This window comes from Branchiostoma floridae, chromosome 7, assembly GCF_000003815.2.
Source record: "Branchiostoma floridae strain S238N-H82 chromosome 7, Bfl_VNyyK, whole genome shotgun sequence".
Lineage (NCBI taxonomy): Eukaryota > Metazoa > Chordata > Leptocardii > Amphioxiformes > Branchiostomatidae > Branchiostoma > Branchiostoma floridae.
In genome coordinates, this window is record NC_049985.1 from 19,263,784 (window position 1) to 19,284,066 (window position 20,283).

A 20,283-nucleotide genomic window follows, 5' to 3' on the forward strand; every position below is an offset into this window, starting at 1 on the left:
CTACATCGTTAATATTCAAAAGGTTTTACATCCATGGCTTAATACCGGTCGGTTTACTGCAATTTCTCAAGCAATGCTAATTTGGCAAATGATCAACGCATCATTTTCTCCAGTTACATGTTGCTGTTACAGCTTACCTTTGCCACTTCTTCTGTGTAAATTATTTTGTCTCTCTGGTCCTGCTAAAAACATAATATCGTAATTGGAACACACCGCGGAATTGCATGGAGAACGGGCGCGTGGTTGGAAGGGGGTGCACTATACCGGCCGAACGAAACACGGCACAATTAACTGCCGCTATGTACCTTAAGTTTATACATCCTCTGTTGTTCCTTTCTTTCCTGTTAGTAGTTGCACAAAACAAAAATCTGCATGAGCATACAAAAAGTCATGAGAAAATGGGCGTATACTGACAAGAATTTTCATTTAATTTTGGTCCGTCACAACCGCTATGACGTAAAACTTTACTGCTGGCCGTAGCATTAAAAATGGCGGGAAAATGGCGGCGTACGTTCAATTTGACCCATTCAGCCATAGATCCGGGCGATAATGCAACGGTTCCTCACACTTTTACACGAGTTGTAGGTCACCAAAAGAAATTCAAGATTGCTGTTGAATCATGCTCGTCTTGTGCCGTGAGCACGTGTGATTATTATCTACAAATCTGGCGATGAACGTGACAGTGTGTTTGTCCCACGACGAGCTCGCCTACCCCGAAAATGACCTGAAAACTTTTGGCCTTGTTGTCTTCGAATGCATTGTTATCGATGCTTTGTAAATTATGTATTGGACACCTAGATGTCTGAAGTGTGCATACCTCAGAAATAACTATTGTTGCATGTGTAGATCTCTTTAAGTTCCACTATTTTTAATCGACCGGTATAAGGCTTATGACCGGTATTATGCCAATGCATGTTACAGACCGGGGCAAATATTTAGAAAGTTCAAATAGCATTCAAATATTTCCATTAGTATAAAATCTCCGGCACATATAATTGGACACAATTGAAAACATATGTAGATGATGACAATGACAACGGTGGTGGTGACTTGGAATCCACTCTAACACATAATATATTTTTTTTAATGAAAACCAGCAGGACTAGTATTTGAGTGCTTCAATCTGTTTATAATAGTTCAGTGCAGATTTTGATGCTACCTGATGATTTTGATGGTAGTAGATAATCTTTTAGTAAGGCCACAGCAAGTAAATTTTATGGATGACATCCTCTGCAGACTGCAAAAATAGTGTGATAGGGTGGGAAAAAAACAAGATGGGTAAAAAAAAAACAAGATGGCTAACTTTTAAAAGATAGGCACATTAAGTTGTGATGACTCTTGTAAAAAGAATTAAAGGACAAAACATGGTATCAGAGCCAACACGGCATTCATTCCTGCATTTAAGACATGTACTGGTATGGTAAAAGTGACACTAGTGTGGTAGAATGGCATCACCATCAAAGTTGGTAACCACACTCATGGCTTCCATATTGGTGTCACTTTTACAACTATCCAATAAGTTTCATTTCTACAACTACAGCCCTGGGTACCTCACAAGTGTCAATTCTACAAGTACAATTATTAGGCTACAACACATTTGCTCATTTTGGTACTTTATCATCATGTTGACGATTCCTACAGAAGAAAAAAATTCTTGTTTTTTTTTCTTCTGAAATCAGGCGAAAATTAATGCGCGCGCGGATGTCATCCATAAAATTTACTTGCTGTGGCCTAACTGAAACTGAGTCCCATACTGTTGTTACTGTTAGCCTCTGTGCATAACAGCAGAGAATCCACTGCTACAGTAAAAGATTAATTTGCTCTGACCAAGCACCTGTGGTGAGGGAATTGCTTGTTAGTACAAACAGTCTGTCAAGCCTGTAATCCACAAACAAACAAAGTTGATATGAAACCCCATGACACCAGCTACTGGTCATTGCTGGCCTTTCAGTCTATCAGTACTATGCAAGGATGTTATATAACGTATCCATTTAGGATGGCAACTTAAGTTCTTGACACTCTGAGTGAAGCTGAGTGATAGTATAGTACCACAGTACAGCAGTAGTAGCAGTCCTATTATCACAAACACATAAAGCTAATGAGCCAGTGCTCTATGCCCTCCAGATGTCAGGCTGCGCTTAAACATACACCAAAATTGTCGGGGTCCCTTGCTGAGTTGTCCGACATATACTCCGGGCTTGTTGGGGGAAATTTTGCCAACTCCTGGTCTACAACAATAAATTTTCTATCGATACCTGTCGGTGACTAGAAGTCGGCCCCACAGATGTCGGGGAAAACTGTGTCTAGATTGAGCCCAAGTATGAATGATATGCAGAAGAGACACATAGAGAAAGGGGGGCGAGGACATCTACATTTTACCTTTGACTATTCCTGTTATAGTATCACTGCTTTAACATCAACTGTCATAATTCTGACCACTGCACTTGCCAAAATACTGCCACATGAGAAAAAATGCCTGAAAATCAAGATATTTACAGAGCTGATGCTTAGGAAGCATCTGTAATCACAAGGTATAAACACCATAGTTCAGGTATTCAGTCCAAGACAATCTTGAGAAGACCTTTTTAGCAAGTTTTTTTTGTATGGTAGCATTATCCAACCAGTGGAACTATGAGAGTTGATGTTACCCTAGAGAGGGTACAACTTCAAACATGACAGACACACAGTTGGTACCTTCTGCTGCAATAAGTTGACAATGTATGTATCACATAAAAAGTTGTACATTTGACAAATGAAGCCTTAGTTAAGATGACTGTAATTTATCTGTACTGTCAAGCCCAAGTGGATAATCAAGGTTGTCTGTGGACACTGATAGGCTTGAGGTACGACAAAGAAAGAACTGTCACTGACTTTTCTATATGGGTGTACACGATGGGGAAAGTTTGGTTGTAGATGTCATTTCAGTTGTTTTCTGGGACTGAACAACCTCAACCCTTTCCTTCCAGGATTTCAAGTGAGCACACCTAACCATGGTACCTTCGACTGCAAGGCATATCTACTTGCTTGCACCTGTGATCTCCAGGCCAAGGCATTGGTTATGGACATGGTGGCCCACAATGGGTACTTTGGATGTGCCAAATGTCTTCAGAAAGGCACACATGAGGGACATCGACACCAGTTTCCATGTGATGCAGATGATGCCAATGGGCCCCTAAGGAGCAATGCAGAGAACATGGCACATGGAAGAGAGGCCTTCAATCAGAAGTCTACGGTATGCACAAATTTTGTTGGAAACAAAAGTATGATCACATACTGTCGATAAATTGTTCCTTAGCTGTATTTTTGTCATGTGGAGTAGGTTCCTTCCATATTTACAGAATTCAATCAATCATGGTGGATCATCATTATCATCGCGGGCTGCTTGCCCTGACCAAGTCCACCCTCTCCTTCCAGATGTCTCTGTTCCCCATAGCGTTTTTTAAATACCCCATACAAACTTGACGTAGAAGGCTTGTCTTCTTTAGCTAATCAGCAAGAATCTTTTGCCTCTGGCCCTGGGCCTGGTGAAGGCAACAGCCAGGGTAAAAGTAAAGCCCCTTCTAGAGCACACAGTTAGGGACCTGTATCAGATGACCTGTTAGACCATGTCATGTGGCTTGTCAAGTTGAAAGGTCCACCAAGGGACATGGTTAGGTTTGACTTCTCTATTAAGTGGTTTGGTTAATTGTAAAGAGATACTTTGTTTGCAACAAAAGAAAAAGACTTATGATACAAGATGTTGAAAAAGAAGAGAAAAAGTGTGGCAATGAAAAAGCATTGCCATGGCGACGGTAATATTGTTTGACTTTTTTGTAACGTATTGTATTGTATCCTGATAGAGATAATTGAGGAATTGTATGCTTGGTAAGTCATGATGATGTTCCGGACTGCATGTGCTAGTGTCGTAGTGTCGCGATACGTTGGCTTAATGTGCTGTGTAGTATGATGTTGTTGATACACAAGTTAAGTATTATCATGAAGAAATATCAATACAATTAAACGACGTTAAAATTAGAAAGATTATTTCAAACATGCTACATGTTACATTGATATTTTGCAATAATCTGCGCCTGGCCAGATAAGTGTTGGATTTCGCGTAATCCATTTTATGGCAGCGGTTCCATGGAATCAAGGCATCTGGCCAATGCTGCAATGTTGATGTAGGTATATGAATAAGCCATTCTATAACATCTGCTCAAAGATCAAGAGCTAAACGACCTTCTGTGGCATACAGGGAGATAGAAAGATACAACCAAGTTACGGTAGGTTGGTACTTGCGGGTAAAAACTTCTCGGTTCAGTTGAAATGCGGGTCAAAGATATGTGCGTTTCGTGGATCTTTTTCCCTGGGGGCCAGACAGGATCGAGCCTGGTTACAACACCGCAGCCCGATCTCAGTATCTATCGTGCAGGGGTCTGGCAGGTTGACTGTAGAATGGCTCTCCAATGCCCTTGGTCAGAGAGAGGAGAACCTAGGATTGATAACCACCCCAGGTAGCCAGCTACAACACACCACAGTTGGTCAGCAGGCTATTGTAGTAGCGAATCAGGGACTAGATATGGCTCAAGGGTGTATTGAGCTAATTTTCAAAATGACAACAGAACTTTGAGGCTGGAACTTTGTAAGGTCCACCTGCCCTTTCACCGAAAAGGGTAGCGATAACTCCTTCGGGTTAAACTCCACCGGAGCGCTAATGTGAGATCGGCGGGCTGACTGGCTTGGTTCCCCGTACTAAACTCGTTAGCTACCCGGTCCTGTCTGGCTCCCAGGGTATGGATCTTGAAACGTGCTAACTGTGATTAAAACGCAAATGGACACTCCTTCGTCGGGATTTTCCTATTTTGGAATACTCCCCGTGGAAGTAGGGCATGATCATGATAATACTCTTCATGCCGACTAAGTTTTGTTCCGTGCTACTCAGTGTACATGACGACCTGTGTGCCCTGGTGGTTTGTGATCTAGACGAGAGTCCTGCCTGTCGCAGTTTCGGGCAATCTGGAAAAAAAATTTAGGTGGGGGAGGCTTTTACGTCTGCCCTCTAAAGCTACCCTCAAACGGGGCGAAGGATTTCTTATCCCGAACTTTATTCTTTATCCAAAAAAAGGACTTCCGGGCCCTTGTCCCAAGAATTGTGCTAGCTTTTTCCCCATACGTCCACGTTTTCGTGCAGCGACCTAGCGATGAACGTTTTGGAGGCCCAGAAGGATAGTGAGGTCGGGTTTACGTCGGGTTTACGTCAATCTGAAGGGTTACTTCCTACTTCCGGGACACGTGTTCGTCGGGCCCATGCCGGCCACGGGCCGGGGTGCCATCTCCCCGCTTGCCGCTTGGTAACGTGGGTGGCCGGGGCCCTTATCGGAAGCTGGGCGCTCCAGGGAGAACATGAGATGGGGCATGGAGGATGTCAGGAGGAGGAAGAGACATGTCATCCTTTTGGGTAAGCGTGATTATCGTCGCGATGGTTCTGCTCTGTTCTGTGAGTGTGAGTGGTTCTGTTCTAATGATCAGTGGCGGTTTGTTTACATCTCCGTGAAGGGGGGGGGGCGATTATGTGGTACTTATTTCCTCGAGGCCCTCCCTCGTGGATGCCTTTGGTTATCAGTAACGCATTTATTCTGATCTGAACAAACACAGAAACGCTAAACCCCCGCTGTATCAAACACCCTAAGGTGCAGAAAGGTATCTTTAAGCTATACTACGTACTGTTTGGACAATACAGTATGTTTTTGTTGGGTTTCGCCTGCGTGCCTGCCTTGATCAGGCGGTCCAGGGCGCGACTCATCTTTAACTTTTTTAAGGGATATACATGAATGTTGTGATCGAGGCACACCTCTCGTAGCTTTCTTAGCCCGGCTTGCACCGAATGGTCCTACAACATAGAAATAAAAGGAAAAAGGGGAAAATTTGTCATAACATGCCTGACTCAGTCCTGCCTGGGGCTAATAAGTCGTGTATGTGTAGACAGTCGTGAGCATGACAGGCCCGGGATTTGTCACACCGACTCAAAGGGTGACTACCGCATTCCAAACCAAAGATACTGTGAGTCGACAACGCATGGAGAGTGTGTTCATGTTTACTATGCACTTGGGGCAGTTTGTATCAAACACCTTAAGGTGCAGTAAAGTATCTTTAGAAAGTATGTTTCTGTTGGGTACGACAAAATAATGTAATGGAATATACATTCAAAAGCAAATAACATGTACAGTTAAGGTCATGGCGCTGCAATCCATGAAGATCGAGCTGGTACAAAAGTAACCTGGAATCCAGTCTACCGTGGATTGGCCAGGCTAACTTCGGGACAGTCGAGTCTTTCTACCGCCGGGGTCACATACAATGAAAGCAGATGAAAAACCAAAATAGTGCAATTTGATGAAAGTTCACCACATTCGCAGGCGTACCTCTATTGTCTCTCAGCGGACGTTTGTATCAACAAGAAACCTCCTTTGTATATTAAAATGTACTGTAAATGCAGAAATGTTCGCGGTGGATTAATGTTCGCGGTTTCCGCGGAGACCATTTCACCGCGAATTTAAAAACACCGCGAACATTTTTCTATAATGATATTAGATTGCAGTCTATGGTGTTACCGCGAACTTAAATCCACCGCGAAAAGTCCTTTTTCCCGCTACCGCGAAATTAAATCCCCGCGAACTTAAAAACATTTACAGTATCTGTCTCGTGATATGTTCTGTTACTTCCCACTTGAGGCTATATGCCTTGTTTGTTCATTCTCAACTTTCAGTGATGATTTCGAGCGCTCATTTGTTAGACATGAAAATTACGTCTAAAATAATAGGTACAACCACACCTGGAGGCATAATGAGATCTTCACCTCACGGAGACTCATGTAATAGTTAGATCATGGGAGGGCGGATCAGTACCAAATCCACATAGTCAGGCCACTCCCAGGATCTAACTGACTTAGAACGGCCATCTTTCCGAAGCAAAAATACACTTTTTAGTCACTAGAAACATGTAGTTTGTTTTCCTAGCAAGCGGACAGACAGGCTACATTCTTCTCCTTCTCATTCATGACCCTGGTGATGGCGCCTCACACCTTTCCTCATGAGGCTTGTGTGAAATTCATGTCAAGTTTTACAACACTTTTTTGCACCACAATGCCATTGTTTTTTGGGTGTATGTCAGATCAAGGAGGTCAGATTGATCCCAGTTCCCAACCTGACCTCAAATGAGTAGGACGTGGCATCTCTTGAAGGCCAATTTCTCGAGTATGTTCAGCCGTTTTCACAGTATGTACAGGCGAGTTCCGTACACAGCCCGAGTTCCAGCTGAGTTCCAGCTCGAGCTGGCGGACGTTTTGCTGCAGCATATTGGCTTCTCTACCGAACTGTTTTGTAGTTTTGATACTGACCAATTCCTGCCAGACAGACCAGCCAATGTCGCTGCCCCCTCCCCCATTTCATTCACCCTGCTGGAGTAACCGTCCTGACGAGCTGTCCTGTTCCCAGTTCGACGCGTTCCTGGTAGACCACATCTTCCTCCATTTTAGTTTGTTTCTCTTTTAAAGTTTTATGGAAGTATTGATCGTATACCAAATGTTTGCTTCATTTTTATCAATTTAACGCGCATGTTTTTATGTAGCATCTCTACATTTTAAAGTTTTTCTTTACTATCTTGAGAACCTGTTCCCTAGCTTGATGTAACCAAGGAGGTTATATTTTTCATGTATTTGATGTAACTAGCTAGATAATGCTGTTCGTACATTTTCTTGTTACAAGAAACTCTTTATTATTGTCTTGTTCGTTTTCTGACTTTTCCTTTCTGAATTTCCTTTGTTCATGTTATGAATAAAGATGTTCAATAACATAGGTTGATTTGCTGTTTTCCTTTTTGTTAATTCTTTAAGTGCTTTTATTTGCATGAGAAAGGTGGGCGTCTCCAACTTAGTCAATTTATTCGTTGGTTGGTACACCCCTACCCCTAGGGAGACCATTCAGTTGAATGGTGGGCGTCTCCAACTTAGTCAATTTATTCGTTGGTTGGTACACCCCTACCCCTAGGGACGCCATACTATGTGGATTTAGTCACAAGAAATACTCGCTCCAGATTGGCTGAGGAAAGATGGCCATGCTCTAAGATCAGCATAGAAAACTTAGTTTCTACGTGTTGTCGGGCGTGTACGGGGGTTGAAGTCTGAAATCATTACTGCTTTCGTTGGGTGTTTGGTCAACGTTGCGATATCAAAATTCCGCCGTTACCTATTTATACAATCAAGGATAAAGCCTCCTTGTTACAAATGTGGTCTTACAAGAGGGTGGTAGAATGCCTCGCGGGAGGTATTAATTCACACCATGTCGTATAACAGTTCTCTCGATGGCGATTAATCTATATGCAAAACAAATGGCCTTCTGATGTTAGGCCGACAAAAGATCTCTCAACGTTATGACACCGGCCTTTTCCTTTGATAGCGATATGTGATGTGTCGAGCGAATGCATACCAAAGTAAGTTCTCACTGTAGCCGCCCAAGACCATGGTGACGAATTCTTTTAGCGGATGAATACAATAGGGAGATGCCAGCCAGTCTATACATATTCTGAATACTGGATGTGATTTAGTTTTCTTCTGATATAACGGCAACAGGAAAATACAGACGGGATCCCGTTCTTGTATACGCGAACGTCTAACACGTCTGCAGGGACACCACCCAGGGAAGTTACCGGATAGGACATGGGTTAAAATCCCTGCTAATTATCAACACTAATGGTTATCAAAAGATTTTGAGCGCTCTGTTTAAATATCTTAAATGTAAAAGTACAAAAACTTTCCAAATCCCCGGGAAATAAGCGAATGTGCATGTTGTCACCCGCAGATTTTTCATGCGCAACTTTTCACGCGCACAAAACCCCATCCCTGTTAGCGTAAAAGTTTACATGAATTGTGTAGTCTTGAATTTTCGTGAAAAATGCATAAAAGTTCCGTTGTCGTGGTTTTCTCGGTGTTTGGTCGACATACTATCTATCTGACACAGTGACTAAATTTGTCACATCGCCGGATTCTGAGAATCACCACGATAATTTTTGCCATCTGTTCTACTCTTCGTTCCGTGCACCTTCAGTGCAGTCAAGGCCACTCTGACATTTCATACATACCCTCTGGCCCCAGCCCTGGTCGTAATTCATTGTCTGTGACAGCTAATTGCAACAGATTTGGCCAAACATCCTCCCCTGATCTCTGGCATCTTTGAACCACAACCAGATTTTTTGCCTCCATGGTTTCGGCTTTAAAAATCTCCAAACCGTGCTCATGTGGTGTCATGCCCCGTGGCTTTTCTTTGCCAAATTGTACCAACCCCCTTCCCCACCGACTCAACTTAAACATTCACGTTAGTGCCAGAGTGAATTGTGAACCTTAAATCGTTTTTGCCATGTTTAGGTCAAATCATGAGGTTTTGCTAGATCATTCTACCTATGCACAATGTATTTCTTTCCTCCTATAGTTGCAGCGTGTCAAATGGATACCCTAGTTCTTTTTGTTAAAATGTCAATACATTCGTGTGTGGTTGTTACAAGACATGTTGGTATGTGTTTTAATAGAAGATAAATGTGGCGGAGTGGATACAAACGTGTTTTATTTTGTATCTAATTCGAGCAGTATATACCTCAGAGTAGCAATCCCCATTTAGACACATTTGGGAACACGAAAATAGGGGGTCAGTAAAACCAGGACTGTTAACGGAAGTTTTTAATTTGAAATGACTCAGTATTTGTTGCATGATAAACAAAAATCAACTAAACTATTCGATTATTCACTAGATAGTGGATAAGACAAGTCTGTGTATTTAAGTGTCATTCTTCCCTTGTATAGGAGTGAGATAGAGCCAGCTTAAGATTGACCGCCGCAACTTTTTCTGAGCACCTCCCGAGGGCTAGACAGCGGTTGTGGGGTGAGAATCAATACATAGAAAAATGATAACCTCTACGCCAAAACGGACACTTGCTTGCACAACATGAAATCATCTGCTACACGGAATGGATCTAGGACAATCTCCTACGCACGACTCGAGTCTTGTTATATGCGAGAGTGGGTGAGGGGGGGGGGGGGGGGGTTCAGGGTGTGACCCTGCGTATCTCTTCGCACAATGCGCGAGTGGTTTGACCGTCTGGGGACACGGGTTCTAGACGCATACAGACAGCGCCTGGCACGTTTGGGCCACATACCGAGCTTCTCAGTTAGATACAAAGAGAAGATCCCGTCATTAATTTGCACGGCGGCATCTTGCTCCAATCAGTTGCAGATGCCACCGATACAAAGTGGTACCGGCATTATCAATAGACAATACCGTTCAGGTCTGGTGAATGTCGTGACCCAGGCTGTTGTTATTATCGGCAATGGGTTTGAGAATCTTGATAATACGCACGCGTAGACCTGACGTAAATTTTAGGTTTAAGCACACGCCGGGCATATCAGGTGACATACAAAAAGAGATGTTATCGACAATGAACAGGTTAGGCTGACCACTGTATAATAGATTTATATATACACAAGTATAGCATAGAGTGTTTGTTTTTTATAGTGATTTTTATACACAGAATATATTTCTATATGACAACACACAGCCATTTCTCAAACATGACCATTTAATCGGACACAGGTATAGCATTGAATGTTGGTTCTTCTAAAGTGAATAAAACATTGTCATCAAGTGACATGTCTGTGTATTTAAGTGTCATTCTTCCCTTGTATAGGAGTGAGATAGAGCCAGCTTAAGAAATGGTAGCTTACGAGGTAATAACTCATGTAACCCATACATTGTGGATTACGATAGGTACTCAGAAAGAAAATAAATACTGGTCAATTGCAATGTACGAGTGGTAACTAGTACGCAGTCGTGTTTGGGTTAATTTTGAGGTCTTGGTAGATCATTCTACCTATGTACTATGTATATCTTATTTCCCCACAATAGTTACAGCGTGTCACAATATAGACTAGTTCTTGTTGTTAAAATGGCAATATATTCGTGTGTGATTGATACAACACATGTTGGTGTGTATCTGCATACAAGATGAAAGGGCAAAGTCCTTTATTTTTGTATCTAATTAGAGTAGTATAAACCTCGGAGATGCAATGTCTAGTCACATTTTGGAAAAAGAAAATAAGAGGTCAATATAACCAGGACTGTTACCGGAGATACTGAATTCAACATCACCCAGTATATGATGCATGATCAAAAATATCAACTAAACTACCCGATAAGCGCACCTCAGAGAAGACGGTACAAGCTATATCTATTGTTTTACGCTTCGTCAATAAACAGGAAACATTGTAGCCGTTAAAACTTAGTACTAATTTTTAAGGTAGGCATGAAAAAGTTCCGGGTTATAATGTTCTGATTCGCTGCTATTGCTTTTAGCGTTGTTAGGTTGCAATATACCCATCGTAAAATAGATCCTTTTTGGTTACATTTCAAACCCCGTTTTGAATGCTGTGACTATATCGTCCCCGCTTGGATAGTTAAAACAAACAAAACGGGCGGTCCCTGGCCGTCGTCTGGACATCGTCTTGGGATTGGTCACCGTGCTGACGTCAGTCTGTAAACATTGACAAATAGGAACTGCACAAGTACATTTTCCAACCAATGGCAGCCCTCAGAATAGCGTCAGTTTGCTTCCCACTAAAGATCGATCACTGACTATCTAGTCAGGCGGAGATGGCGCGGCGCTTCAACTGGACAGTGAACATGCACAAGCGACTCAATTTCGGTGAGAGTACCTTGCTAATGATAGCATGTATTATGCGTATAATAGATACGTCACAAGTTGTTAATAGTGACTAGAGCTAAATAAACCGAGAGCGTTACGATGTGAATCGTACCAGGTGGATTTTGGGACTGTGTGCTTGGGTTGACACTGCCAACCTTAATCTCGTGGGCCCAAATCTTACCCCAAACCGCCCGAGACCTTGGTCTTCAAAAAGTCCGCCAACATCACGTTTCGGCAAGATAAAATATGAGTCCCATATTAACGGCATTATAGTTTTGGCATTTTTACAGCGTATTGTTGTGTAGGAATTAGTCTTCATCTGTGACCTTGTTTCGCCAGAGTTTCTTGATTTTGTTTAGAGAATATCTTTCAACGTGGAAACTTCTTGGCAGTTTGTTACTCATACCACATGTTGTTTACGGCACAACCAGGCACAACCCTTTTGTTTTTGATCGGCCGAAGATATCAGCGCTCCATGAGGCCCTCCTGTGGAATTCCATTCGCCACCTTGCCGCCGCCGAACAACAAACGCTTCTGTTTCTCGTGGTCATATTCATCTGTTTCCCGTGGTCTTAAAGTAAAAGATACGATTTGTTACCGGGGTCCCCGTTCTCAATCATCTTTTACTCTGCGTTTCACTCACCCTTTATCGTCTGTGGACTAGTACAGTCAAGCACGTATCCACAGTTCTATAGTAATACTGCTGAGCACGGGTCGTCAATTAACCGACGATTGCCGGAACTGCCATACTCCCATCCGTCCTCCGATCGCCCGCCGTCTTATCACTCTGACTGTAGCCAAAACGGTACCGGTAATCTGATCACCCATTGTCCTCCAAGCAGTTTAATAGCGGTGAGCGTACATGTGACTTATTTCATTCTGTCTTATTACAGGCAGGTGATGATATAGCCGTTGTATACAGGATGCTTTTCCAATCACCTTTACCACCCTTCCACACGTAGAAGTTGGATATCTCTTGCAAATGCAGCCGTTTTACTTGTATGATGGACGAAATATTCTGTATACTGGTTTACGCAACCCGACGTAACAGTGTACTGCATGTTAGACCCGATAGCCGTCGCTTGTGGCTTTTAAGCCGACATGTATATTGATATTGTGATGTGCCTTCGATCATGCGAAGCCAAGCCGAGAAAGAATATTTTGTGTCATTATTTCTTATTCAAGGTGGTACATTTTATTTCTGAAACTTCTTTAATGATTCAAAACTCGGGCTACACCAAAAGGTAAATGATAATGCACTTTTGTGCCCTTTGGTTATAAGAGAAATAGACCTCATCGGTCAAAGTAACAGCACGTTAGCATCACGAGTATTGTTGTCTGGCTGCACAAGCGTTATCGCCGGTGCAATGAGACGAGTGGGAAAAGTCTTCGCCATGCATTCGGTACGTCGTAAGTTCGATCCCCGGCCAATATAGTATGACGTGTTAAATGGTCGTGCTAATTTCTCAGCTTAGCACTCAGCATTCGGGAAAGAGTATGTAATTTGAACACACACCACAGCCAGTGTCCTGGCCCCCTACTGTAGTAATTGCATTTGTTTGGCCCAGGGTTACTCCAAGAACATGGGCGCCGCCCTATGCACCATGGAGCGGGAAGGACTTTGACTTGACATGACAATATAAGCGCTGTAATTCAATATGTATGACTTTTGCTATAAATTATATCTGAATTACTTTGATGCCTTACATCACTACCGACGGCCTGTAACTAACAGAAAACAACACTTTACCGATCCAGACATACAAAAGTTGCTTAGTTAGTATCACTATTGCAAAAATACTTCATATCAATCCTTTCTCACAATCTGTCCCCACAGGTGAACGCCGGCATGACAACCCCCAGGTTACAGGAAGAATCGACTGACAAGTACACCCCTTTGTCGCGATGGTTTGGTAACCAAATGAACATCACAACAATAAGAAAAAAAGGGATTCAAGCGTCACACAACCATTCAAAATGAAATAACAGAAAGATATGAAATAAAAACCTTCAAACGAAACAAAACAATCCTCATACATACACGACATCATTACGCCGAATGGTCAAGCAAAAAATATAACTGACCCACAATTCTACCCTAACGATACATAATATCGGGTATTTTGTTAAAAAATGTAATGTGCTGTATACTTGATGGTGAAACGAGTATTAAAACATGAAATCCTGGTTTATAACATCGGTCACGTCATCTTATTATACGCCATACCCAAAGCAGACTGAAGTCACACACAAAAACAAATTCCCTAGGGAATACCCGTAGAAAATGCCCGTACAAAAAAATACCCGTAGAAAAATTCCTCGCATGCCTGCGGAATTCCTAGAATTCCTGTCAAACGGTCGCACACTATAAACATTAGGCTCGCCCCTGAGGCGTCGCCAAAAATAGGGCTGTGTAAAAGGGGCACATATGTACCATGCAGTGCGGGGATAATTGATATGCTACACACAGTTAGCCCCACCTTACCACAAGATCTGCTTAGAGATAAGGCTAGAAGGCCTTCCAGGCAGACACCACAGTTAGTTAAACCTGTCCATAGGAAAGCATGTTAGAGTACATCGAAACAAGGCTTCAAAAAGTATTAACCCCAGTTTCAATCTTAAAAACTCTTCTACAACAAAAAGTCTGAAGTGTCTTATAGAGAAAACTGCTATACTTTACTTCCAACACGGAAGAAATATAGGGACTTACCCTCTAAATTTTCGGCCGAACTCCATCGGCTTTGTTCACAGAATGACCCTATCTCCAGCAGTGACGTCAGGAACCGTGTTGGAAGTAAAGTTTAGCAGTTTTCTCTATAATGTATTCTACCAACACAGATGAACTTTCATGCTATCTGAAGTGTCTTCTTTATAACATTTAAAAAAACAGGGAAAAAGAGGAAAGCCTGCTTTATGGAAGGAACCTCACCTTTGACGCCAGATTTCTCCTGATTCAGGACCAAATATCTCAAATCCTTCCCCACGTCAAGTAAAATGCTGAATTTTGACCAAAAGAGGAAAGCTTAGACCCTATTTGTTCCTTCTAAATCAAATTCTACAGATTGTACCTAAATTTTCAATGAAATGGAGAATTTTACTTTAAGTAGGAACTATAATCATATTCCCACATATTTCACTCAGTGCGCAACGCAACTGTGGTGTCTGTTCTTCTGTCCAGCCACTGGCTCGTCTCCTGGAGTGATCAATGACAGGAACTACACAGGAACAATACTGGCATTAAAGGCTCTAGATTGAATGTAGTTCTTCTAAAACAAACACCAGAAACTGTCAGGCAGGGCAAAATGGCTTAGCTATATGAGGTACATGTAGGAACTAGCTCCATCACACCTGGAACTAGACTCCTCCTTGTTTACCTATAGTTCAACCTGAGATCGAGCTTTGTGTGGTAAAGCTTGACAGGATTTCCCCTAATCATTTAAGCTATAGAAGTGTACAATGTACATTTTGTACATGCAGCTATTATCTTACACAACAGGTTTGTTTCCTATCAGGTATACGGAATCAAGGGGCCATGTTTCCTGAACGAGGTGGACCACTTTGACCTCATCAGAGGGATGTCAGTGGATTATATGCATGGTGTTTTGATGGGTGTGACCAAGGCCCTCATGAACCTTTGGTTTAAGTCGGACCGGAAAAACCCATACTACTGTGGACACCACTTGCCTGAAATTGACAGCATTCTCCAGACAATCACCCCACCAATGGACATTCATCGCACCCCAAGGGGGATCACAGACCACATGCAACACTGGAAAGGTGATTTCTATATTATTTTCCCTCTCAAAAATAACTTGGCAATTAGCAGAACCAAAGACGTTATATCAGGATATAACGTCCTTGGCAGAACGGAGAAATCAGTTGAAATGCTGAGGACAAAATGTCATGAGACAAAACATTTATTGCACTTACATGTTCCATCATCTAACAGGCATATGCATGCACATAACAATACCACTATTTTTGGGACACAAAAGATGTGAGAGCTTATTGTTGTAATGTTGCTGTTACTTTGCAAAATGCAACTTATTGAAAAATAAGGAAAGGTATTGTACATTTAGGTATATCATTTGTATCACTTGTGAAGGCATGATGTACAAAATCAACACACCAGACTTACCAACATTTTCAACAAGTAATATATAAACATCTTATGGCAGTGATAAGGTGCTAGTCATCAATAATTATGAAAAGGTAGACTTTCTGTTGGATCCAAAGTATATTGAGTATTTTTGTTCTTTACATGTAAGTCTAAAAGGCTTCAGAAATGCTATTTGATCTGGCCAAAATAATAGAACCATTAAAGTCTGTTTGGGTTCAGGCATTCAAATTGTAATAATTTGCTTCCATCAAAAATCAATCATTTTACTTGTAGATTACATCAAATGTCGTTTTTTAGCTTCTGAGTTCAGGTCGTGGCTGCTGTTCTACTCCCTGCCCATCATGCAGTGGTACCTGCCCAACGTCTATTTTGAGAACTACTCGCTCCTGGTGACTGGCATTCACCTTCTACTTGGGGAGTCCATCACCGAAGACAACATCAGTAAGGCAGAGGATGACCTGAGGCAGTTTGTAGAGGGCTTCCAAACACTTTACGGTATGTTTGAAAATCCCATATCAGAAGCTGTATGGATAATGTATTTCAAGGGATGCCCCAGTTTAATTTGAGTCTCAATTTGAGTCTGCTCATCACCATCACCATTGAGCAAAAAAAAAACAGTGAGCAAATCAATCATACATTGTAAGTTATAACCCCTGGAAAGATTTGTTTTGTTAAAACCAACATTTGTTATACAGCCATTGACATGTCAGGAAATTTCAGGAGTTCACAGTTATTATTAAATATGTTTTTGGGAGGGAGGAATTTTTTTACATTCAGACCCCATGCAGCTGCTAAATCCACTGTAAAGTGTACTAACAAAGTTGATGAGGGAATACTGCCTTCCATGCTAACTAAATAAGAAGTTACAATCAGTACAGCAAAGAAAAATCCACTTTACAATAACACATTTAAGCGGGTTAGGTGCAGGTTGACACCAGAAATACCTGCACAGCTCCAATTTTACCTACATATGCTGTCGTTATTCGGAATAGGTTTTTGTCACATTTTTTTCAACTATCAGGCATCAATCTAATGAAAAATGAAGTGATTAGATTAGATGTTGGGGATGGTGCAGCTACCTAATGTTCTTCTAGTGGTATTTGGCACTGCATATAATGAGCATAATTTTCTACACTTTACAGGGTCTAAACTTGTGTCACTCAATGTGCACAACCTGCTACACTATGCCCAAACAGTGAGGGAGCTTGGACCATTATTTGGACATTCATGCTTTTTCTTCGAGGACATAAATGGGCAACTCCTCAAACTCATCCATGGCACTCAGGCTGTTGAGGAACAGGTTAGAATCATGTTTAGATTATCATTATGTATATCTTACACAACAATGTCCATGTCTGATGCTTGCTCCAAATGAAAAATATACATTTACATCATAATCATTGCCAAGATGGGGGGTTACATCATTTTTTGGTACCATTTATTTGAATGTTAGTTCGATGGTTTGTGATTTATTACATTGAAAAGTTGTAAATGCATGCAAGAGGGGTTTTGTGGTAAGTATTTATCTACCTTTGAATAGTAATGTAGTATTAATCTTTTACTCTACAATATATTGTTCATCTTGTACCTTACTATCAGAAAAATCTCACAATATGTATCTTGAGAAGAAAGACAATGTACTTACAGATTTCTAACAACACTTGAATGTCAAACTAAAAAATCTACCTTAATTGGACTTATTGGCACATTTAAAAAAAGAACCATGACTTCTCATCAGAGGGTTTTGGGATCTACTACATTGGCGGATTCATTTTCGTGTCTCTATTAGTAAACATGTTTTTACATTGTATCTCACAATTAGGTAATTAGAATTCCGAACTTCCACCAAAGTGTGCTGTCTTTGCAACATGCATGTTTATACATGTACTATCTGTATCCATACTTAAGTCTGTGGTTAAGAGTTGTGGAAGAGGAACAAGTAATTTGTTTAAGTGTGAATTCCTTAGGCTATATCAATTCAATTTCTTGGGTGTTAGATTTTGTAAAATACTTATAGATTGGAATATCAATATAAAATCTGATGAGTCTGATGAAAAGTTATGATGTACCTTGTCACACTTGTCAAGGAGTCAGATGCCAGTTTTCCTAATGGTCTCAAATTTTATGATGTTCAATTGCTAAAGTTTTACATACAAGTGTCTATGCACCAACAAATCAAGTTGTTATGGCCTTATTGCTGCAAAGATTATAAAGGTTGTTGATAATATCATAATCATAAGCATTATATCTTTTCACCACCAGGTCTTAAGAGCTGTTGCCATTCTCCAAAAGTTTTCCGAGGTGGGAGAAGATTGCTTCGTGAGAGGAACAGATGCAAGAAAGCTGTATGAGGGAGGGTCTTTTTAGCGAATGCCCACAAACGCCCACTCTAGAGAAGTCCGCGCTGCACGAATCTAATTTTTTTTGCTTGGAATATGTCCACGTTGTGCTCCCATGTATTAATCCTGAGTTTCAAGTCAATCCATTGACCCGAAGTGACATAAATAAAAGTTTTCGATTCTCGATGGTCTTTTTAGCGAACGCCCACAAAATGTCTTTTTAGCGAATGCCCACTATATCCACAAAAATATCGGCCGTCGCGCAACGACACCTAAACCTACCACCACAAACATGTTCAAGATGGTGTCCCATTGATGTGTACGGAGTTTCCGTGCTTTACAAGCATTTTAAGTCCCTGTTTTTGGTCAAAATGTACGCGCCGATACTACCATACATTAACAATAGCAATTCAAAATGGCGGGCACTAGTCATGTGACCTCCTTGCGGGACTGTTCTATAAGTATCGCGGGAGGGACTGTTGTAGCATAGCTAATCATACAAACATTTTAGAGTGAATTCTGAACAAGATTTTCATTTCATAGTGCTATCATCTGACTGATATTTACATTGTGGTCCTTTTTTCTGTGCTATTATTACCCAGGTTTGAGGAACTTAGTGCAAATATGGATATTGATTCACCTCAGTGCCCAATTAATGTACAAAAGGCTCAGACACATTAGTGTTATAAACCTGACTAGGGGCAGGTAACCAATACTAGAAAAACATAGCTATTTATTATTAACAATACTATTTACATTATAACAATAACTCTTCACCAAACTGGACTTTTCTTATCTTTATTTATCACAGAAACATTGTTACAATGAGGATTTGATTAGATGAGTATCTATTACAGTGTGCACAAACTTATTAAATACAAAAATGTATTTCATTTCACTCCCTAAATATTTTTAAAGTATTGGAAGAAGTTGACATATAAACAATATTAATTGCATTATTTGTGTGCAGTAAAATGTGACCACATGCTATCAATAGCCTAATAAAATGTTGGAACATGGCACAAGCGGGCTCCTCTTCTGAGTACAGAAAGGAAATGTTTTATAACATTTACTAGTAGTTATTACGTAGAATGTTTCAACTGTAAAATGTACCTTTATTAACATTTACAAACAAATTGTTTTTTCTCTTCTTAATAAATGACAACAATACAGGTAAGTAAGGTGTGTTTCCTTTTATAACAGGCCAGGTAAGACGCCGTACAGGTAAGTAAGGTGTGTTTCCTTTTATAGCAGACCAGGTAAGATACCGTACAGGTGAGTAAGGTGTGTTTCCTTGACTACAGACTAGGTAAGACACCGTACAGGTAAGTAACGTGTATTTCCTTTCATTACAGACTAGGTAAGACACCGTACAGGTGAGTAACGTATATTTCCTTTGATTACAGACCAGGTAAGACACCATACAGGTGAGTAACGTGTATTTCCTTTCATTACAGACCAGGTCAGACACCGCACAGGTGAGTAAGTTGTGTTTCCTTTGCCTATATACCATATAGGCCATTATACAGGTGAGTAAGGCGTCTTTCCTTTGCCTACAGACCAGATAGGGTATTATGCAGGTGAGTAAAGCAACTTTCCTTTGCCTATAGACCAGATAGGGTATTACACAGGTAAGTTAGGTGTCTTTCCTTCGCCTATATACCAGATGGGGCATTATACAGGTGAGTAAGGTGTCTTTCCTTTGCCTATAGACCAGATAGGCCATTATACAGGTAAGTAAGATGTCTTTCCTTTGCCTATAGACCAGATAGGGTATAATACAGGTGACTGAGATGAGTAAAGCAACTTTCCTTTGCCTATATACTACCATATAGGCCATTATACAGGTGACTAAGGCGTCTTTCCTTTGCCTATAGACCAGATAGGTATTATACTGGTGAGCAAAGCAACTTTCTTACTAGGATAATGTCTTATCTGGTATGTAATCAAAGGAAATTCATGTGACTCACCAGTACGGTGTCTTATCTGGTCAGGAGTCATGGAAACACAACTTACTCACCTGTACGGTGTCTTACCTGGTCTGTAATCAAAGGAAATACACGTTACTCACCTGTACGGTGTCTTACCTGGTTGCAGTTAAAG

General features: G+C 41.1%; 2 protein-coding genes across 2 annotated transcripts in view; one reads left to right on the top strand and one right to left on the bottom strand.

Moving 5' to 3' along the window:
• Window positions 1-20,283, bottom strand: part of LOC118419095 (polypeptide N-acetylgalactosaminyltransferase 10-like) — an 82,975-nt gene that overhangs the window by 38,255 nt on the left and 24,437 nt on the right. The window lies entirely within an intron of this gene.
• Window positions 1-20,283, top strand: part of LOC118419094 — a 33,997-nt gene that overhangs the window by 8,810 nt on the left and 4,904 nt on the right. The window contains exons 4-8 of the mRNA XM_035825377.1: window positions 2,967-3,232; window positions 15,234-15,498; window positions 16,139-16,336; window positions 16,984-17,141; window positions 18,104-18,183. Coding sequence (XP_035681270.1) covers window positions 2,967-3,232; window positions 15,234-15,498; window positions 16,139-16,336; window positions 16,984-17,141; window positions 18,104-18,183 — 967 coding nt within the window. The remainder of the gene's footprint in view (window positions 1-2,966; window positions 3,233-15,233; window positions 15,499-16,138; window positions 16,337-16,983; window positions 17,142-18,103; window positions 18,184-20,283) is intronic.